This window comes from Telopea speciosissima, chromosome 4 (genome assembly GCF_018873765.1).
Source record: "Telopea speciosissima isolate NSW1024214 ecotype Mountain lineage chromosome 4, Tspe_v1, whole genome shotgun sequence".
Classification (NCBI taxonomy): Eukaryota; Viridiplantae; Streptophyta; class Magnoliopsida; order Proteales; family Proteaceae; genus Telopea; species Telopea speciosissima.
Window position 1 is genome coordinate 55,296,066 of NC_057919.1, and position 23,828 is coordinate 55,319,893.

General features: G+C 40.8%; 1 protein-coding gene across 1 annotated transcript in view; it reads left to right on the forward strand.

Moving 5' to 3' along the window:
- LOC122658913 (probable acyl-activating enzyme 16, chloroplastic) overlaps positions 1-23,828 on the forward strand; it is a 169,905-nt gene that overhangs the window by 86,417 nt on the left and 59,660 nt on the right. The window contains exons 7-8 of the mRNA XM_043854067.1: positions 6,779-6,928; positions 7,168-7,235. Coding sequence (XP_043710002.1) covers positions 6,779-6,928; positions 7,168-7,235 — 218 coding nt within the window. The remainder of the gene's footprint in view (positions 1-6,778; positions 6,929-7,167; positions 7,236-23,828) is intronic.

The window sequence follows — 23,828 nt, forward strand, 5'->3', positions numbered from 1 at the left end:
TAAAGCTTTCAGGTGCCTAGAAGTAGGCTTATTCCCTAAGCCCCGCGCATTCCAGAAAAGACAACTCATCTGTCACCTTAGGGAGAGGAATTCAATGATCTCATAGATCTTGTGACACGTCGGGAAGGGCCCTCAACTGCTGACCGCCCTCTCCTAGCCTTCCTAATTCTGTTCCTCTTATACACACGGGCTGCGTTGAGTCTCACAGTCCTAGGGGGCAGCCACAGTCTCCGTATTGTCCTCGCCATTCCTCTCAAAGGACCTGCGAATCCTGTCAGCAATGGAAGCGTGAAAGCGCCTGAAGCTCTCCATCACTGCTTCAAGGGTTGGTGCAGCCTGTGCAACCTGAACTGACGCATGGCCATCATCCATTGCCCTCCTGGGTCCCTCAAAGTCTTCGGAAAAAGGTACAGCAGCGCCTCCAACAGACTGCGCACAGTCTTTCTCCATATTAAGGGCTGCAGCGTGACCCGCACCTTCGTCCCCACGCGAAGCAATCTCAAGACTAACAGTAGCAGCCTCAGCCTCTGCTGGGATTTCGCCCTCTTCCATCAGAAGTGCAGCCCCCACGGCAGAGGACATCGCCGGCGAACCAGCGACCTCATCTCGAGCAACGTCTCCCTGAACGTCATTCACAACCAGCAAGTTACCACCAATGCCATCGCAGTCTCGCTGCACCTCCCTTTGAACCAACTGAGGGCCCACACCCTGTTGTTCCACATTCTTCCATTGTCCTGCTCTTCTTCTCCGCCTCCGAGGAATTACCTGATCAACCAGCCCAGGCACCCTGCCACTGTTGGAGGGGCCCTCTCCCCTTGGAATGAAGACTCCCTCAATATTTCTGTCGTCAGCGTCACCCAAATCCACCGCGGCAGGGGGTGGGCCCTGAACAGCCTGAAATCCAGTAGCCCTTGTACCCTCACCATCGATCCCCTGAATCGCCTTTCTACAAACATCAGTTGAATGGCCAGCCTTCGAGCAGGCAGTACAGTAAGGAGGAACCCTATCGTAGACAACCTTCTGATAAAACCCCTGCGCCCCACAACCGATCCAGATCTTCGAAGGAAACATCGCTCGCAGGTCGACTTCAACGCAGAACCTTGCCTCGACAGTGCGAGTGCAGTTCGCTGTGGCTCCATCGACTTTTAAGCACCGCCCAATTGTACCAGCAATGGACACCAGGAAATTACCTTGATAGAGATTGACCGGCAGTCCCGGCAAAGAGACACATACCGGAGCCAGCGGCGACTCCCAACCAGACACGAAATCTGCCATCCACTTCATGAATCTCAGTCGATAACCCTGGACGAAGGTAAAAGCTTTCAGCCAAACCGTAACGTAGTCTGCCGAGTTCAAGAATAGGAGGAGGACGTGTCGCGGGGCCAGGGCTGAGACAACAACATCCCCTTTCAAGAAAAAAACCTTCTGCAAGTGCTCCTTGAGTGTGAACAGCGATGGCCTACCGTGGCTGCATTTCGCTATTAGAGCTGCCGAGAAAGCCTTCTCCGACAGGGCAATCTCATCTTTCGAGAAAAAAACTGCCGGTGCTCCATAAAACGACCTGGCCTTCTTCACCTCGATCGCAACTGGCTGGGTTGCCAAAGACCTGGTCACTGCAGCAGCAAAAGAAACAGCCTGGGCTCCACCAGTGATGACCCCTGCAGAGGGATCAGGGGGGCTCTTCTCCCTAGGAGGGGGAGAAGCCATGACCTAGCCCACATGAACGAGAAAAATAATCGTGCGCCACCAGAGCCTATCGTGCGCCAACTTGACCCCTGCAGAGGTGTAGAATGGAACTTGGGTCTCTTGTTTATGATTTCCTTCTTTCCCCTTTGGGTTTAAAAAAAGCAAGAAATTGCAGAAAAATCAAGCTTGCTACATTCTTTGAAATTACAGGATAGCATTGTAGATATGATTACAAAGAAACCAGCATTTCATAAAAAACTGGAAATTGCGACAAGACAAATGGAATAACTATAATCCGAAAGCGAGAAAGAAGATGAGAGATGAAACAAGAGGGCACCCTGGAAGATCGATGACAATGTAAAGGTAGCGAATGAGGCCTTCTGGATTCTTGCGGTGGTGGTGGATGACAAAAGGGAAAATCCAAACACACACATCAAATCTAATAACAATAAAGAATCATTCAGAAATCTTCTCTACCGGTAACATAACACGAAAATATACAGTTGGCGACCGGAATCAACAGAGAGAGAGCAGATCGAGAAAGCGAACCCCGATCAATCGAATTGCTAATCGAAAAAGATTACCAGAATATAAAACTCAATATATCTTCTAACTTCCTCCTCGATACGGGATAACAATCAAAACCAGAGATGAGAAAAGGCTTACTGAATACCGACAATCGAAAGAAAAAAAGAGAACAGCCGGCAACGCTCCCTCCAGGAAAAGCGAAGTCGCAGACCCGATTCGTCCTCTTGAAGGGACTCCCATGATCTCTCGTCCGCGTAAGCTCTCTCCCACACCTTCAAACCTTTCCCATTTCTGTCGTCGTCTTCTTCCTCTTCTTCTTCCCCATTTGCCGCTAATCATCTCTCCTCTTAATTATTGGCTTTTCTAAGTTCGAAACTCCCTCTCAGAGTTTGAGGATGCTGCTGGAGGAGCTTGAGGATGACGATGGCGCTGAGTTTCTTCTTATCGCAAACGATTCCCCCCCCCCCACTTCCTTATTTTATCGGGCACAGTTTCATTCAATTTGTTTCAAGCAACAGAAAAACAAGTCATACTTGTTTCTTCAAACCCGTTCTCTGGTCCATAAATTTTAATCTATGTTTAAAAAAACAGTAGAAACGAAAAAAGTTTATCAAACACTATTTGGGGTGTTTTTCCGTTTCTTAGAACATAAAAACGGAAAATTGCATTTCTTGGAGTATTATCAAACGGCCTCTTTGTTATTTAACTCAAGAAACCAGAACACAAATCTATTTTCATATGAATTTGTAGTCAGTGCTCATCTATTACTTAATCATATATTCACTCTCTTGGCAATACACATCGATCTTACTGCTGGCTTTCATTTCTGCAGTACAAACTCCAAAATTTCCTCCCTTTTCATTCCCCCAGTCCCCTAGCAATCCAAGTTCTGGTCATTAATTTTTTGTCCTCCCCACCTTATTCCTGCCTCCTTTTGCTTTTTTCCCTTCTGTTGGAATTTTAAACCTGATTCCAGTTTTATTAGCTCCTTGATTGCCTTTCATTTCCTAATTGAGACAATTTCCATTTGTGTAATTGAGAAACATCCCGTCGTTTCCTCAATTGCCTTGAATAATTTTTTGCTTCTACCTCAAAATCAAAGAGGATACCCACAAGTAGCTACTTTCCTCCTTTTCTCCTATTCATTTTCTTTTTTTTACTTATCGCATTCTGGTGCTGGGGGAGAACTTTGTGAATTTTACAGGCAATTCATGGGATCTAAGAAGCCGATCAACGGAGGCCCTGTTGGAGCCAGGAATGCCATGGGAGATGGGGATATGGAGCTTATAAGAATAGAATAAAAAGATGGAAATTGAGAAGAAATAACAAATGCTTGTTTCCCTTATCCCATAAGAGTTTGTAGAAATAAAGTAGAGTGAGAAGGAAGCCCGAACAAAGCATCTCATCGACTATATATGGTGAGTACATTACAATGGTAACTAAGTTATACTCTCATTATTCCCTAATTACGAGGATGCCCCAGTCTTGAACATGCCTCAGAACAGTTTATGGTAGTATGCATCAGTCCAATGGTTGATGTAAAAATTGGGAGAACTGTGATTCAGACATCCTTGTAGAACCCACCAAATGGGAGAACATTTTTTTCCTGTATAGCACACTCTTTCATCTCTTGATGCAAACTTTTATGCAATCAGATCATAACCTCTGTTTCCCAAAGCCAGGAATTTTTTTTTGGGGGGTGGTGGAGGGATCCTTTCAAAAGTATAAATTTCTAATGCAATCCCGGTTCGAAAACCCTGTTTGGGATCGCAATGGGCCCCACCATTTGCCTAAATAGGTCAATGTGTAATGGGAGTGGCAATCTGGTAATTAACCAGAATTTTAAAAGGGTTACTTGGTAGGTCAAAGAGAGGATATAAAGGGAATTCTTATTTATTGAGTAGAAATACAATTGGAAGGGTTTATAAAATATGAACAGAACAGTGAGGGAAGATGGGAGGGGTAAAAAGGGAAAAGGGGGTTATATGGTGACAAATAAAAAAGGGGGAGTTGAGAGGTTGTCTTCAACCTCTCAATCATAACCCCAGGCCGAAACCAGGCTTGGTTTCAGGATTTCAAACTCATACGATCAAGGATGGATCTGAAATTTTAAGGTATGTTACCCAACTGATAGCCCTCTTGAATACCCCAACCATGGATTTAACAACCAACTAAAATCTAAAAAAAAATTCTGAAATCAATTAGGTGGTAGGAGCAAGTTCAGCCAAGTTGGAAATGGTGTAAAGATCGCTCCAAGAGAGAAGAGGAGAAGGTAGGAAGTGAAAAGAGAAGAAGAGAGAAAGAGATGGCAACCGAATGATGGAGAGATATGTTTCCTCTCCCCTATTTGATTTACTAATATGAAATGAGAATTACAACCACCTCCCTAGGGAGGTAAAAGATAAAACAGAAAAAATACAACATAAGAAAATAAGATAATAAACTAGTGCCCAAACTCCCTTATTACATAAACTCTAACACTCCCCCTAAGCTCAGCTAGAGAATAAATGTCATACATTCCCAACTTGCATAACAGGGTACTAAACTGATGAGGGATGAGCCCTTTGGTAAAGATGTCAGCTAATTGATCGTCTGTCTTAACAAAAGGAGTACAAATGTAGCTAGAGTCAATCTTCTCCTTGATGAAATGTCAGTCGAATTCAATGTGCTTTGTTCTGTCATGTTGCACAGAGTTGTGTGCTATACTTATGGCAGCCTTGTTATCACAATAGTCTCATAGGTGCCTCAGTATCAAATCCCAACTCTTGGACCAGTCGTCTCAATCATAAGAGTTCACATACTCCATGAGCCATATCTCTAAATTCTGGCTATGCACTTGACCGAGCCACAACTGGTTGCTTTTTACTCCTCCATGTGATCATATTACCACCACAAAAGTACAATAGTCTGATGTAGATTGCATGTCAGAAATTGAACCAACCCAATCAACATCAGTGTAGCCTTCAATTCTCAAATGGTTGTACTTGGCATAAAGGAGTTCTTTTCCTGTAGAGGACTTCAAGTATCTGAGGATCCGGTATACAACATTCAAGTGCCCACTCTTGGGGGTATGCATAAATTGACTCACCACCTCAACTGCATAGGTGATATCTGGGCAAGTCAAAGGGAGATAAATCAACTTCCCCACAAGCCTCTGGTAGTTGGTATTTCCCTGCATCGACAAGGGAAGGTCCACAGTCTTCTCCTAGCTTATGATTCTGATCAATAGGTTAGTTTGTTGGTTTGCAACCCAACATTGCTGTCTCTTTCAACAAGTCTAAGATAAAGTTCCTTTGACATATATTTATTCCCTTCTTAGACCTTGACACTTGAATCCCCAAGAAGTACTTTAAGGGACCCAAATCTTTAATCTCAAACTGTTGAGCCAAGTAGGTCTTCAACCTAGCTATCTCAGCCATGTCATCTCTAGTCACTACAATGTCATCAACATAGACAATAAGGGTTGTGATGGTACCATTACCTCGCCGGGTAAAGAAAGTGTGGTCAGCTTGATTCTAGGAATACCCATTCTTCAAAATGGCCTGTCTAAAGTCTAAACCTCTCAAACCAAGCCTTCGGGGACTGTTTGAGACCATATGGTGGCTTCTTGAGCAGGCACACGTTTCCTTCAGCTGATGGAAACTTGAAGCCAGATGGAGTTTGCATGTATACTTCCTCTTCTAGATCACCATGGAGGAAAGCGTTCTTCACATCCAACTGATACAATGGCCAATCTTTATTAGCCACCAAAGATAAGAGAACTCTTATTGAGTTGTGCTTAGCCACAGGAGCAAATGTCTCCTGAAATCAATCCCATACACCTGACTATATCCTTTGGCCACTAACCGGGCCTTGTATCTCTCGTTTGTACCATCTGATTGGTACTTGACTATGTAGACCCATCTGCATCCAACTGGAACTCTCCCCCTGGGAAGATCAACCAGTTTCCAAGTACAGTTCTTCTCAAGAGCCATCATTTCCTCAAACTGGGCTATAGGATTAGTGCAAGCTCTCTTTCCTTTTCTAACAGCGATACAAATGGAATAACTATAATCCTAATTCTTAATTAAGTTGTTTTACACATCTACTTTAACTATATATGTTCTAAATATTGTGTGGAATAGCTAGCCTAGGGTAGAGCTCACCTACACCGTAGACTACCAACCTAGGGTCCGAAGTCACTATACAATTTTGGGTTTTAATTTGTAAAAACTAATGTTTCATTATGTTTAGAAGGCCTAAAATAAGGTGGATGTCATGTTTCAGGACCTACCTTGGCCATATGGCCACCAAAACCCACTACCGAGTCGTGACGGGAAGAAAATACACCAACTTGCCAAGATCTTGGCAGAACTTGGTTTCGTGGCTGGTCGAAACCATGGGCGAAACCGAGTCCTAAAACCTTGGTAATGTCATTGGCAAATGAAAGATGTTAAATCCTTTAATAGGTTTTCTAATGTTTGTTCTTACCCTTTTTTATATTTGTAATCATTATCTTCTTCCTTCTGTTGAGCAAAAACTCGCCAATTCTTGAGTTTAATTTTTATTTTAATTGTTTATGTAGATAAGGAACTTTTGGGATAGGGTACCTGCAGTGCCTGGGAATAGGTTCTTAAGCATGCTTCCATCTTGGCATGCATATGAGCGAGCTGCTGAGTACTTTATTTATACTTGCGGGGTTGAGCAAATATACACAACTGTGCAAAACTTGAAGGTACTTTTCTTCAGAGCATCAGTTTATTGTTTCTTTAGTTGTGTCTCTTCTCTTTTCCTAAAACCCCTTTACTGTGGACGAATTTGAATATGGTCTCCATAATAAGCTATCAAGTTTCCAGCTCTTATTTTGTTATTTCTGTAACTCTTGTTAAAGGAGATCAAGCTCCTGTAGTATGTTAGTTTTGATTGCTTTTCCAAGTCTTCCTTGCTTATCGTTGTGACTACCTTTCTTGATAGGGAGATTTGCAACGTTATCAACCACATTACATTATATCCGTTCCTCTAGTATATGAGACACTTTACAGGTAAAATTCTACACCATGGAATTAACTTTGATGGAGCTATTTGGAAAGTGGAAACTAAATACCTTTCCTTTTCTTTCTGTTTCACGTTGGTAGTACGTCAATGTGGAAGCAAGAATCTAGATAATTTTGTCAAGATGTAGAAAAGTGCTCTATCTTTAACAGTCAAGAAGATGACCAAAAACAATCTAATGAAGATGTGTGGTGGCAGTGTTTTTTGATTGTCTAGGCTTGAAAAATGCTAATGATAAGGAGATTTGGAACCCTCCTTAACATTCTTGAGAAACTGGAAGTGTCTTTCTCTGATCTGATAAATAAACGATCAAGGATGAATATACACTTGAAAGGTCAGCATTGAGGAGGTGTTTCAAGTGATTTTCTACTTTATGCTGTTGAAAAGTCAGGCAGGAGATGCTACAGTGATTTATTAGGAGTTCTCATGTTTGATCTAAGTTCTCCTTTTTTCTTTTTATTAACCCATAGATGGGCTTTCTCTGATATATTACACAAAAATTGATGGTGTTCAAGGAAATCTATTGGCTAGTGGCCTATATTTTGATCCACTCCCTGATTATATTGTGAATTTGTCACTAGCTCCAGGAGTCAGGTGCCAGTTAGTTTAATCTTTGTAAGCTTACTCCTTGCGTGGTTGTTAGGTTCTAAGGAACCTTCTTCCTTTGCTCTTTGTTGCTTTATTTGGAAAGAAATGAATTAGAGTATCCTTGATGATGAGTACAGGGATGAGGTCAGCTTTTGGAGAAAGCAGGAAGCCTCCATTTGGTGGACTGGTACACAGAGCATTAAGGAATGCTGTTACCAGAACGTTGTATCTGTTCTTACAATTTTTTATGACTATTTTAGCAGTAGCATCTGAATTTTACTCCCAAATTTTTTACAAGAAATATGGATTCTCTACGAGGGCTAAGGTGGGATGTTGAGATCAATGCATAAGATACATAAACTGGTTTATGTATGTTCATATGTACTTTTGTATTTGTAATATGTTAATATGTCTCTCATCACTAAGTGTAATGTCTTACTTTTCTTTCTGTTAGAAGTAAGGGGTAAAATTGTCATAACACAGGTGTTATGGTTTCTTATGTTAGGTCTTGTCTTGTGTTTAGATAAGAAAAGTGGGGCAGATTTGTCATTATACTGTTTATGCTTTATTATATAAGATATACACTGCTCAAAGTAGGGTATTCTATTCCAATCACGAGGCCTTCTCTTCTCTTCTTCTTCCACTTTTTCTGGTTGTGTGATTGCTGTGGTTTTATGCTCTAGTATTGTAACATGGTATCAAAGTGTTGTAATAAATAAAGCCAAGTAGTGCAAGTGTGGCAGTCAATAAAACTGATAAACCAACAATAACCAAAGATAGAAACACAACGGGCAGGCCCCCGCACATCTGAATGTATTAAATTAAAAGTAGAACTTTTACAATCAGAAATTGGATAAACATGACGAGTTTGCTTGGTAAAAACACAAGCATCACAAAAGAAACTTGTTGAATAATGCACACCAGAATACCGTTGGGGTATTCTGGTCATTTTGATGTTTTATTTTTATTATTATGTACTGCCTAGCTATGTCGGCTATGGCAGGATTATTATTGTCACTAAGGTGTATTTTTGCAGATTATAAATATATGGCTTGGCTGATCATATTGATCATTCAAGCATTCTTCTATTTTCGGTTTTGTTAACATGGCATCAGAGCCAACTTCTCTGATCTAGGTTTTCAAAACCTCTCCCCTCCATCGTTTTTTCTCTTCCACCCTTCTCTATCGATTTTTTTTTCTGTCTTTCTTCTTCCTCCTTCCTTGGTTCTCTCCATCCTTCAAGGACAGCACTAATGAGACGATCCCATTATGATCTAGTTGCTGCCCTCCATCCCACCTCACCATATATGTCCTAATTACAGTTCACGATAGCTGCTGTTTTTCCTATTTTCTGCGATTTTTGGACTGCTCCTATTTTTTGGAAATCAACCCTATCGACTTGGGAGGTTGATTGTTCACCTTTGGAGCACTACTGGCAGGCCTCTAGACAGCGTCTATCACAACCGTATCATCAAATACTGAAGCTCTTCAAGTTCCAGTCCCCTTTTCCCCTACATCGATCTCAACTCTCAGGGTTTTTCCAAAACCCTGACACTATATCGATCTTAGGGTTTGGGCTGCCTGTTTGGGGAGATATTTTGAGGGAAGATTCCCTTGTCACATTGGTACACTCGACCTGCTTTTCAGCCACATCTGCTTCATATTTTTGAAGATCTGATTTTTTCAATTTTTTGGATCGATCCTTGCCTGGCTGAATCATGGGTGACTCCGAGATTACTACTGCTACTTCTGGAGGAGATGGTCAGACTAGGAATGACTTTCTTCCATATGCTGCTGTCATTAAGCTTGATGGTACGAACTATTTAATATGGGCCAGATCTCTCTCCTTGACCGTGGCTGGTAGAGGACTTACTGGCCATCTTACTGGCACCACTAAACAGCCCACTGAGGAAGGTGCTGCTCGTACTAAATGGGCTGCCAATGATGCTATGGTAATGTCCTTTGTTCTGAATTCTATGCAAACTGACCTCTCTAGTTAGTATCTCCTCCTTGACACTCGGGAAGATACTCCAAAACACTACTCAGAAGGAGTTGTCTATCACTTAATACTATGCTGCCCTCAAGTGTTTATGGCAGCAATTGGATCACTATGCTTGTTTTCAGCCCACTACTACTGCCGACATTACTGCCTATCACTCTTATGTAGACTAGTTTCAGGTCTATGATTTTTTGGCTGGCCTTAATACTGATTATGATCCTATTCGCGTGCAAGTTCTTGGTCGGGTTCCTTTCCCCACTTTGGAGGAGACCTTTTCTTATGTTCACAGTGAAAAGACACGTCGGGCTGCTATGATGGTTACTCCTACAGTTGAGAGATCAGCCATATAGGCTACTGGCTCCACCCAAACTCCTTCTTCTGATAGTATTGCTTCTGCTGCTACGGCCAAAGAGCCTGTGAAGTGTGATCATTGCCACAAACCGTATCACACTAAGGCCCAGTGTTGAAAATTACATGGGAAGCTTGCTGATTTTGAGGCCAAACGTGGTTGTGCTAAGCCTAAAAACAAAGCCAATCACACTGAAAGTGTAGCTCCAGCCCCCACTACTGACATTGGTTTCTCCCAGGAAGAATTCCAAGCTCTACGGCGTCTGTGACAAACTTCCACTACCTCTACTACATCTGCTGCCATTTCAGGTTCCTACTTTGCCCGTACAGGTATTTCTTTTGCTGGTCATTGCGTATCGGTTGTCTCCACTCCTTGGATTATAGACTCCGGTGCCACTGATCACATGACAAGTTCTTCTAGCCTCTTAAATACCTATTTCCCTGCTTCTGGCAAAGATAAAGTCAAACTTGCTGATGGATCCCTCTCCTCCATTTCAGAGAAAGGATCCATTGGCTATTCCCCTTCTCTTACCTTGTCTTCTGTGTTGCATATTCCCAAGTTTACAACTAATCTTCTTTCTATTAGCAGTATTACCAAAAATCTGAATTGTAAAGTGACTTTTTTTTCCTACTCATTGTGTCTTTCAAGAATTGGACTCGGGAAAGACGATTGGATCTGGTAAAGTGGATGGCGGATTGTACCTGCTTGATGGCGAACTTGCATCTACCCAAGCATTACCTTCTCGGCTCTGTCACCCGACATCTTTCTCCTTTGAATTACACAAATGACATTCTAGACTAGGACATCCCCCTTTAGGAACATTATGCTTTTTATTTCCAGCATTAGTTAAAGATTGTAATAAGGAAGATTTTTTTTGTGAGCCTTATGTCTTGGCCAAACAAACACGTTCAAATTATCCAATTTCTAATAACAGGTCTTCTTCCTTATTGCATGTTGTTCATACTGATGTGTGGGGTCCTAGTAGAAAAGTTTCTCTTTCCGGTCATCGATGGTATGTCACTTTTATTGATTGTTACTCTAGATTCACTTGGGTCTACCTCATGCACACAAAAAATGAAGTCTTTTCCTGTTTTCAGCATTTTCACAAGTTGGTTCAGACCTAGTTCAATGCCACTCTTAAAATTTTGAGGAGTGACATTAGGACAGAGTATATGGAAGTTCATGTCTAACAATACCTTGCTGCCCATGGGATTTTACATCAGACCAGCTGTGTTGACACTCCAGGCCAAAATGATGTGGCTGAGAGAAAAAACAGCCACCTCTTGGAGGTGGCTAGAGCACTTCTGTTTGCTCGCAATGTCCCTTCCTTTTAAACTGAAGCATGCACTTTATGGCTTGAAGTAGTTACCTCGAGTATGGTTTGGCCAGTTCCACAAGGCCATGATTTCTGTAGGCTAGAAGCAGTGTAATGCTGATCACACACTCTTTATAAAGAGGGTTGATGAAAAATTCACTGTTCTTATAGTCTATGTTGATGACATAGTGGTTACTGGCAATGATGGTGATGAGATCAACCGGTTGAAGACCTTCCTTGGATAGGAATTTGAGATTAAAGATCTAGGGAAACTACGATACTTTCTTGGGATTGAGGATGCCAGATCCTCTAAGGGCATCTTTCTCTCCCAAAGGATGTATGTCCTAGACTTATTGGCTGAAACCGGGTTGTTAGGTTGTCATCCTTCAGATACTCCTATAGATCCTACTGTTCGTCTCAAGGAAAAAGAGGGTGAGCCTGTTGATAAAGGCTGGTACCAAAGGCTTGTAGGGAAGCTGATTTATCTCTCTCACACTCGTCCTGACATTACTGTCGCCGTGAGTACTGTGAGTCAGTTTATGCATGATCCCTACTCTTCCCATATGGAGGCTGTTCTTCGTATTCTTTACTACCTGAAGTCGGCTCCTGAAAAAGGCATTCTTCTGTCTACACATGGTCACCTACAGATAGAGGCATATACTGATGTCGATTGGGCTGGTTCTGCAGATCGCAAGTCTATCTCTGGGTATTGTTCCTTTGTAGGTGGAAATCTTGTCACTTGGTGTAGTAAGAAGCAAAATGTAGTTGCTCGTTCTAGTGCCGAAGCAGAATTTCGAGCTATGGCACAGGGCATTTGTGAGTTACTCTGGCTCAAGGGTTTGCTACAGGATCTTGGTGTTCTTATTCGTCTTCCTATGATGTTGTACTGTGACAACAAGGCTGCAATCAGCATAGCACATAACCCAGTACAGCATGATCGTACCAAGCATGTTGAGGTGGATAGGCATTTCATCAAGGAGAAGTTAGAAGAAGGACTAATTTGTGTTCTCTTTGTGACATCTACTGATCAACTTGCTAATATCTTCACCAAGGGATTGTCTGGGAAATTATTTCATCCTAATCTAGTCAAGTTGAGCATGATAGACATATTTGCTCCAACTTGAGGGGGAGTGTTGAATAATGTACACCAGAATACCGTGGGGGTATTCTGGTCATTTTGATGTTTTATTTTATTATTATGTACTACCTAGCTATGTCGGCTATGGCAGGGTCATTATTGTCACTAAGGTGTATTTTTTCAGATTATAAATATATGGCTTGGCTGATCACATTGATCATTCAAGCATTCTTTTATTTTCGGTTTTGTTATCAAAACTATATTGATTACAACGTTGAACTAAACTAGGAAAAACTTTAACTAAAGTACTAAGAGGAGAATGACCAAGATGCCTATGCCAAAGATGCAACTCGGACAGAGCAAAGGAGGAATCAGATGGATGAACCTGTGTGCTGATGATAGAAGTAGGATTAGTAGTTTCAAGCAAGTAAGCCACCATGCACTCTACCATTGCCAATCGTTTTCCTCGCCTCCAAGTCTTGGAAGACACAATGAGAAGGAAAAAAAGTTCTTTTACAATTCAAATCACGAGTAAGACAACTAATAGAAAGAAGATTAGTAGAGAAATTGGGAACATGTATCACGGAGGATAAGAATAATAGAGAAGAGAACTAGATGGATCCCTTTCCAGAGACAGTGGAGAGGGTACCATCAGCAACCCTAACTTTATCATTACCTGAACCTGGAGAGTAGGTAGAAAATTTATTGGAAGACCCAATCATATGGTCAGTGTCCCTTGACTGGCACAGTAGAGGCAGAGCCAGCCAATGGTAAAGGTGTGGAAGAGGGCTCTAACTTGGCCATCAGACGCCGGAGAAGCTTCAACTCATCCTGTGATAAAGAGGCACCCATTAGGGCAGCATCAGATGTCTCAGTATGGTTTACATGGGACTGGTTGGATCAACCCGTACCACAACCACGGGAAGAATTAGTGGGACGACCATGAAGTTTCAAACAATGTTCTCTGGTATGGCGCTCTTTACCACGAAATTTGTTTCTTTAACGATCTTGTTTAAAAAATAAGAAACAAGGTGGCAGGTTGGAAGGGACGGCTCTTATCCTCGGGGGGACGTGTTACGCTCTTAAAACATGTCCTCTCTTCTATCCCCATCCATGTTCTCGCAACGCTGGATCCGCCTAAGGCAGTTATTCAGAGATTGTATGGGATTTTTGCTGATTTCCTTTGGGGAAGCTCGGAATGGGGAAAACGTAGGCATTGGGTGTATTGGCAGAAGGTCTGTAGGCCACTTGAAGAAGGGGGTTGGGGGTTAGGCTTTTGGAGGACGTTGGCCTTTCCCTCAGGCTTAAGGGCCTTTGGAGGGTTCATTCTGACCGTTCTCTACGGAGTGATTTTTTCAGGGCGAAGTTCTTTAGAAATTTTCATATTGCTCTATCGTAAGGAGTTGGCTCAAAATCTTGGCGTAATACTCTGGCCTTTAAGGGGTTCTTGATGGATAAATCGAGATGGTTGCTTGGCTCTGGAAATATTTCCTTCTGGCTTGATAATTGGGCTGGGACTACCCCTCTAATTGACTATGGTGACAATGATCTTCTAGTGGATACGGAGTTGTGTGTCAAGGATGCTTTGGGGGAGGACGATACTTGGAGGCAGGACATTTTAGCTCACATTGATTCAACAACAATAAGAGATAGCATTACTCTTGATAATTTTGCTCTTTCAGATAGAAATGATGTTTTAGTGTGGATCCCTTCTAGTGATGGTTGTTTCACAACTAGGTCGGCTTGGAATGAAGTGTGGAGTGTATCACCTGTGATATCTTATGCTAAGTGGATATGGAATCAATCTGTACCCTTGAAGGTGGTTTTTTTTTTTTCTTGGCAACTCCTTAATGGAAAGATCCCCACAGATGAATCTTTAACGTCGGTTGGCATTCCCCTGGCTTGCAAATGCAACTGTTGTGGGAGTCTATGGAGGGAGACTACTGATCACTGTCTAGTTTCTGGTGGTACGGCTTCTAAGGTGTGGGGCTATTTCTCTCGTATTTTTTACATCTCTTCTATTCCCTCACAAGATATCAGAAGTCGAATCTCTCTTTAGCATGATTCGGTAAGCTGTAACAGCCTAAGTGCTTATATCACAGGAATCCTGCCTTCTTTGATCGTTTGGGAGCTTTGGAAGGTGAGAAATAATAGAAGGCATGTGGAAAATAGGCATATTGCGGGTTCAATAGTTGAGCACATTAAAGCCTGGGTGAAAAATGTTCAGTTACCCTCCAAGGTTGCGCGGTAAGGGTCCTTAAGAGACGGCTTAATACTATAGTGTTTTGGCCTTTTGGTTCCAACACCCAAGCCAAAACGCCCTCTCCCAGTTTATTGGTGTCTACCTTTTGCTTCAGTAAAGCTCAATGTGGATGGTGCTTGTAGGGGTAATCCGGGCTATGGAGGAGGTGGAGGTGTCATTAGGGACTCCAATGGTGTGGCCCTGGCAGCCTTCTCTAACTTTTATGGTGTTTGCACTAATTCGATTGCAGAGTTAAGAGCCTTGAGGGATGGTTGGCTCATGTGTCAAGAATTAAGTTTCTTTGATTTGGTGGTTAACTCGGATTCTGCATCCACTATCAGAATGGTTAACCAAAAGAGGTGTAACTTATGGAAGGGTTGGTACTGGTTCCAGGAGGTTTTAGCCTTTATTTCTTCTGCTCGGGCTTATGTGTCCTTTGCTTATCGAGAAAGTAACAGGGCGGAGCTGATTGGTTAGCTAATCTTGCTTGTGATTCTGGGTCTTCTATCACTTTCCGGCAAGGCTGTCTACCTATGGTCATTTTTCATGCTACTATACGGGAGGACAAGGCTGGACTGCCTGTTCTCAAAAAATAGCATTTGTATTTTCTTTTCCAATCTGTTCGGGTTTGGAAGGTTTTTGTTTTTGAGAGGCCAAGTGTGGTTTTGCTCCTTTTTGGGGTAATGTTGGATAATGTAATCTAGGATACCGTGGGGGTATTCTTGTCCTTTTGGGCTTGCTTAGTTGTTAAGTTATTAGGATTAGGTTGCTGCTCTTATTGAGTTAGCTAGTTAAGGATATTTCTGTCTATTTATGTCTCTTTGTAATATTTCCCTCTATTATAAATAGAGGGGCTTACCTATCAATGAAATCAAGCCATTCTATTCTCTCATTCTCTCTTTCTAACTCATGGTTCTGCTAACATGGTATTAGAGCCAACTCTGATCTAGGTTAGAAAGAAGAAGAAAAAAAAAAAAAAAAAAACCTTTCTTTCTTCCATCACCTTCTCCCTCCTTTCTCTCTCTCTCGGTTTCTCCTTCTTCTGGTTTTAAGCTTTTCTTCCTTGTAAGAGGACAGCACTAATGAGGAAAACCTAAACCAATGATTTACTTGCTGCCCTCCCACAACCTACCTATCTCTTTTTTACAATTTTCTAACCGAAAACTGCTGGAACCATCTCTGCGATTTGGAGATCAGATTCCTATCACCATGGAAGGCTGATCTTCCATTATTAGAGCTCCCTCTGCCTTCTTTTCCAGCACCTATCTACCTTCTTCCATAATTCTCTTTCCCTTTTTTTCTTCTCCAGCTTTCACTAACCATTCCAGCCTTGATACACCCAATTGATCTCACCTTTTTAGGGTTTTTCAAAACCCTGACTCCAATCAATACTAGGGTTACTATTCTCTATTCATGCTGATTTTTTGTGGGTTGCTTTCCTCCATTACAAGGACCACTTTACCTCAATATTGCACCTTTTCAAGTTTTTTTTGAAGACCCTTCCCCCATCGATCTCTACTTTTCAGGGTTTTCCAAAACCCTGACACAAGTCGATTATTGGGTTAGGGAGGTTTGCTGCTGCTTTGGTTTTGTAGAGGTGTTTCTACCATCAAAAGAGGCAATCTACTTCAACTATTCATGGCTTGAAGAAGTATTTTTACCTACGATAGCTGCTGTCCTATTTTTTGGTGTTTCTCCCTCTTGAAGATCAAGCCTCAAACACTACAAGAGATTGGTTGTTCGTATTGGAGATCCATTTAAGTAGCTGAGGACAGCATCTATTACCAGAAATCATCACACTTTGACAAGTCATCATCAGTTTTTTTTTAAGCCCCCTACCCTCCAATCGATCTCAAGTTTCAGGGTTTTTACAAAACCTTGACTATAATCTATCTAAGGGTTAGTGCAGTTCTCTCATGCTGATTTCTTTAGGAGAGTTTTATCACCATTAAAGGAGTACTCGACCCAAGTTTCAGCATCATTCATGGAGTTTTTTGACAAAATTCAGGTTTCTTCCTTATAGTCAACTTCTACAACTATTAACCTATTTTTTTCCTAGTTCTTAAGTGGCTGGCTGCATCACTTACTATTGGATCTGCTGAGTTATTGTCTTCTATCTGCTAGTTCTATTGAGCTTTCATTCATCCCTTGCTGGTTCTATTGATTGGCCTCTATAAGCATGACTGGTTAAGGTGTTATTGCTACCTTTATAAGGACTACTGCTGCCCTAGTCTTGAGACTGTGTCTACCTAATATTGGAGATCAAATTTCTTTCACCTTATTGAAGAATTGAATCTACTACTTTGGAGGTCAGTTTCTATTTGGGATTACAACAGTTGTTCCATGGTTATTGGTTGCGACTACGCATCTATTTAGTTGTGTGAAGCTTTTCTACAAGTTTATATTCAACATACTTTTGAGATTGCTCCAAGCATTATTGTTCTCTAATTCAGATTTGATCCAAGTTTTCGAGCAGTTTATTACGTCAATTCTGCCCAGATATCTTCATCAGTTCTATTCAGCATATGGGAGGTTTATAGATTGGAGTTTTATACACTGGTTCTTCCTTGTTTAAAGATTGATCAAGCCTTGAAGATTGGAGCCTTTCCTTATTCCAAATCAAATCTGTTTTTTTTTTTTTTTTTTTTTTTTTTTTTACTTTAAATCAGATCTGAATATTTGAGTTTGGTGTTTGATTCTCCTCTGTAGGAGTTTCCATCTAAGAAGTTTGTTTGATCAATTGAAGAAGGTTGAAAATTGATATGTTGCATTACTCCATGATTCTTTATCCCACTACTTCTTCAATTACCCATATCCCATACCATACCTTTGGAATTTACCCATAACAACTTTGGAAGTTTATGGTATACTCTAACTTGCCATTCCTTCCTTTTTTCATACCCATAGCACCTTTGGAGAATTCTGGAAGTTTATACTTTTGCACTATCTCTTACATCATCTCCGTTATTTGTCCACATGTACTATTACACGTGAGGGGGGGATTATGTACAATACACCTACAGACATTGCAGAACACAGAACTTGCGGGAACATTGGTGAAAAACATAGAAGGTCAGTTTTCTCCAGCATTGCCATTGGGTATCCTTCGTTATTGGGTTGAGTTTGCCGTAAGGGGGAGATTGAAGTTTTGAAGCGTATTGAAGATATTTGGTTGTTGCCTGCCTATTTGAGGGTTTACAGTTGGGTTGATTCAGTTGTTTCCGCTGCCTAATTCAGTTTATTCCGCTGCTTGCTGCCCTAGTCTTTCACTTCAAGATTTATGTCATTATGACAATCTAAGATTCATCACTGGACCGCTATTGAAGATTGGTGAAAGCTATGCTGATCAAGTTTGCCCAGTTTTTTTAAGATCAATTATTTCAAGTTCTTGAAGGTTTATTTGGGAACTTCATTCATCTGTCAAGTTGGACTCTATTGCAACTCTATTTCTTCCCATTTTATTCAAATTGGGCATTAGTGCCTTATATGCGCCAACTTGAGGGGGAGTGTTAGAATGTTGGAGTTTTTTTTTCTTATTTGTTCAAGCTGGAGCTTCTTTTTACTTCTATGTATAATCCAGCTTAAGGGGGAGTGTTGGAATATGTAATCCAAAATACCATGGGGGTATTCTAGTCCTTTTGGGCTTGCTTAGTTGTTAAGTTATTAGGATTAGATTGTTGCTCTTATTGAGTCAGCTAGTTAGGGATATTTTTGTCTATTTATGTCCCTTTGTAATATTTCCCTCTATTATAAATAGAGTGGCTTACCTATCAATGAAATCAAGCCATTCTATTCTCTCATTCTCTCTTTCTAACTCACGGTTTTGCTAATGGTAAGGTGTAATGTCCCCTATGTAATCTCTTATTATTTTTTATTTTAATAAAATTCTAGGAGCTGGCCCGGGTCCTAGGTAATATTCGGGATTTTAAAAAAAAAAAAAAACTTTCATGTCAATGGAAGAACGATTACTAGAACGCGTGAAACCACCTCGAGATTGTGATCTAGAGCCAGAAAGTAAAGCTGATCGTTCCTGGGGTATGGGTTGAAGCATGGCAGTACGGCGGCTGTCTTCTAACTAAATCATAGGATAAGATTGCTCCAGGGAAGGAAAAGGATCATGGCTGAGGACATGAGCACATATCTGATCTTATTCCATATTAAGACCTCCCATGAAATCATAAACACGAAGTTTGTCTTCGCGCTTCTTGAAACTAGTAGCATCTGCAGAACATGTAGCTTGAAATTCTTCATACAAATCCAACTCCTACCATATACCACATAACTCAGAGTAATATTGGGATAAAAACATCTCCTTCTGTTTGGTTTCATGTATTTTCTTCCTCGGTTCATAAATGTGGTTGTCATTCCCAACTTTAGAGTATGTGTGAAACTCCCCAAAACCCGAACAGTCGGATTTCAAGTTGTTAACTCATATCAAACAGGCTAACCATCATTGTAACACGTTAGTCTTTCAAAATAAAATCCCATCATAATAGTCATTGAATTAAAACCAAAATAAATATCCTTGTCTTCAAAAGAGGGTAACACAACTAATGGTCCAAACCGTCTAAACTGGAATAGAAAAAATAATTCAACATGAACTCTCTGACTAAAGAAAGCTAAAAGTACTAACAATAGATAAACTTAATAAAACAAAAATGTCCTTGGAAGGGCTCTTCACGATCACACGTGCTCAAGACTACACGTTCCCGAAATTCCTGGTTAGATCTACGTCCTCATCTGCAAAACATCAGTTTTGGAAACTAAATAGGCTACTTCAAATAATAGTGCTTGTAAAGACATGATAACAGTGGTTCATGGTCTAGTTTGAGTGACGGAATATAGTATAAGCAAGTGTAAAGTTCCATATTCAATAAATTAACCACAGGTCGAATGCTCATGTAATACAATCCAAAATCCAAATCAAATTTCGAAACAACAACTATACTAAATATCGTACAGCTTGTCTATCAATGAGCAATAGACATCGAAAGTAAACCTCGGCAGAATAGGAAAAACCCCATTTCAAAACAAGGGCAGTTGCATAAAAACCTTCCTTTTATACTCATAGAGATGGACAACGGTCATCAAAATAACTATTGGTACAAGTATAGCCCACTAGGTTACAATACTATGACGGCATGAATACTAATGCCGGCCTATTCCCATTCCCTACCCATCATAAGGTGGTATAGGACTTACAAAGAAAATCAGAATCAAAGACAAACGACTTTTCACCTCCCATACTGTTGCACGGGGTTTCTAGTGACTAGTGAGAAGCAACAAAAGGAACTCTACCGGTAGGACCATAATCCATCTTTCTGGACATTTACCCCCAAGGACTAGTAAACCAGCCCCACTTTCAGCTCAAAAGTATTCTCAAACATAATAGAGTAAAGCAATAAAGAGTCTCATTAAAATAATCACATAAGAATAGACTCCAAAACTTTAAAACACCATATTAGTGTATTAAACAGTTACATGAAATAAAACCAAAGCAGAATTTTAAAACCCCATAACAGTATATGAAGCTAAAACAGTATTTTAAAAGTCCATAACAGTATATGAAGCTAAAAAACTATTTTAAAACCCCATAACAGTATATGAAGCTAAAACAGAATTTTAAAACCCCATAACAGTATATGAAGCTAAAACAGTATTTTAAAAAAATAGCTTACCAGTGTATTAAATGGTAACATGAGATGAAGCCAAACAGAGTATAAAAACAGCATAGCAGGGTATTAAATGATTACATGAGATGAATCCAAAACAAGGTATAAAAACAATATTAAACGGTTTCATAAGAATAAAGCCAAAACATATTTTGAAGACAACATAATGTACAGTTATAGACAGAGGTTTAACAATAACATTAGAATGGACTTCAAAACAGAAATTTTAAAATAACATATCAGCTATTTAGGTAATCTCAATTAGGACTGAGCCTATAACAGATTTTTTTGTATATAACTCTGACCTGCTAAAGACCCTAAGCCTATGAACAACAAACCAAAACAAAACTAAGACAAGAACCTTAGTCTTCTCAAATCTGAGTTTCTTTACAGACAATAACAAAAGAATAGGATAAGGAGCCTACCTCAAGCAAAGCCAACGTCCTCTTTCTTCTTCTCCTCAGCAGAGTTCTTCTTAGCCTTTCTCCGATTTTTTTCCAATCTCCTTAGCCCTCTCTTATTCTTGAAACTTTCTGGCCAAGATGGAATGATTTCCAAGGGCCTGATTTCCTCTGATTCAAATACCCCAAATCATAGTCAAAACAAGGAAAGAGAATCAATCAAAACCTCACTTTCCTTCCCCATTCCCTGAAATCTTCTCCTTTCTTTTCTCAACCATTGTTTCCTTTCTTGTCTTTTTATTTTTCTTTCCTTTTTCTCTCTTTTTTTTAAACATCTGGACCCTTAAACAGGTCTACCCAGCGACCCAAATGGCTTTTGGGTCAGGCCCAAAGTTTAGGGTCGCTACAATGTCCTTGGTAGCCTTCCAAATCTTTGCAGCGTTATCCAATAATAGGTAACCCCATTAGGTTGCATGGAATTATTAAGGAAGGACATTACCAAAGAATTATCCGAACTCCACTTCTTCAAAGAGGGACCAGCAGTAGTAGGCTTCTTAGATTCACCTGTCAAATACCCGAAAAAACTATGGGAGTCGATAAACAAGAAGCAAGATCAAGACCACATCAAGTAATTGCTCCCATCCAACTTGATAGAGCTAACAGGGAACCAAGGAAAGTTACTACAACCCATTCCATCGGTTCTAGTAGATGTGGTTGTGATGTCAGACATGATTGCTGATCTCAAATCAATCAAACTTTAAAGAGAAGATGTGAAGGAGAAGAACTTCTAATACATGCTACGGGAAGGGCAGCAACCTTATAAAATCTTCACTGCAGCATCAGATCTTTTCGACGAACACTATAACACAATAAGAGGATCCCCTCAAACTATATGCAAAAAAATAAGAGGGATCAGCCAAGGGCAAAGCCCTTGGTGAGAAGAAACTCTACCACCATGGGAAAGATCTCTGTCTTGGCTCGATGGGGAGAAAAACTGAGAGAGAGAGAGAGAGAGAGGCGAGAAAGAGAGAGACCGAGAGAAAGAGAGAGGCGAGAGAGAGGGAAACTTAGAGGAAGAGAGATCGAGAGAAAGAGCAACCGAGAGAGAGAGGAGGGAAGGTTGATGCTAGGGATTGCGTAGGTATTGTATTAGGGTTTGGATCTGAAGGTGGATCCTTGCTCTGATACCATATTGGGATTTGGGGAATGATGGCTTGTTAATCGACAAAGGCCTAGGATCTTTATTTATAATAGAATAGAATAGGGTACAAATACAGTACTACCCTTAGGGACAAATCTACCCATATTTGCACCATAAAAATGAAGTTTTTCGTTGTTTTCAATTGTTTCACCGCATGGTTCAGATCCAATTTAATGCAAAAATTTAAATCCTTCGCACTGATAATGACAAGTAATTTATGAAAGGTCCCTTCCAATCGTACCTTGCTGATCAAGTGTAGAATTCCGTGAATACTGGCTTGTCTCTGTGACAGTGGCCATGCCTTTATTTATAATGTTAGAATATTACAAATATGGAATGACTTGCTCAACACTCAACTAACATATTTAACATGTGTATAATGAACCTAGACACTATAGGTACAAGGACAATATTACCCTTGAACCCATATTACAACACTCCCCCTCAAGTTGGTGCATACATATCAAACATACCCAACTTGCTAACAATAGGAAAAAATAACTTGGTACTGATGTTAGAGTTATTAGTTCTCATGTCCTAGGGGTATTTCTAGAACTAGATCTTAACTAGTTTCCTTATTATGTAACTTCTTCTTTTTCTTTCTTTTTACCTTTTACCTCCCTAGGGAGGCTGGATGTAATATGTCAAGAGTTTATATTTGAGTAATATAGGTGTGGAGGGATAATCTCCAACACACAACTTTACAACCAAAACATTCTCTCCTTCTTAAGTTACTAAAACTCGGGTCTCAGTACCAACTCGGCTCTTGGAAAAACCGAGACGAGTCGAGATCTTGCCGAGTTGGTGCATTTTTTTTTTCCAACTCGAAGCCTCAACTTTGGGTCAACCTGAGATCTAGACCTGAGATCCGAAATCTCACCGAGATATGTCGAGTTCTATCGAGTTAGGTGAGGTATTTAAGTGGTAGGTGGGTTAAAAAAATGGGTCGAAACCGAGATCCGAGATCTCGCCAAGATATTGCACTTTTGAGACTCGCAGGCAGTATCATCTCGACTTTTCCAAAAACCGAGAAACTCGGCGAGATCTCACCCGAGATCTTGGTGAGATCTCGCAAGTTCTCGAACTATGCTTCTTCTTCTCTTCTTCTTCTCCTTCTTCTTCCATCATCTTCCCTTTCTTCTACTTGCTCTCCTAACCTAAATCTTAACTTGGTATCAGAGCTAAGGGTTTGAGAGTCGTATCCATCCTCGTTGTCCCTATTTTTTTTCCTCTCTTTGGAATCCGAGAACATAAGGGATTCCAAGGAAGAGGCTCTTATGTAAACTGCTTGTTGAAGGAGTCTGAAATAGGTTCTTTTCAACCTATTCAAGTCATTGATGCTGTTCCTTGAGCTACATTGAAGCCCTTATGAAGTTTTGGAGCTCACCCAGCCTTATCTAGGTTTTCCGCCAGGTTCGTGCTGCAGACCTTGTATCTCCTTCTCTCGGGCTGTGTTTGGATCATGGAGTAGCTCTTTAAGATCGTATCTGAGTCCTATTTATGCCTCTGATGCTTGCACTTGATGGATATGAAGCTGGTTGGAGCATAACTCATTCTCGTGCGACCTCTGTTTCTGCCCAGGTAAAGCTGAGACTGATATTTGGTCCTTTTTTCTCGCATTTGGAGTACAATAGGCTCCCTCTTAGTTGAGAAATAATTATGGACATCTTGTTTGAAGACTTGCAACAGTATTAAGTGCTTTTTTGTTGCTTGGAAAGTGTTTGGGTAAAGGCTGTTC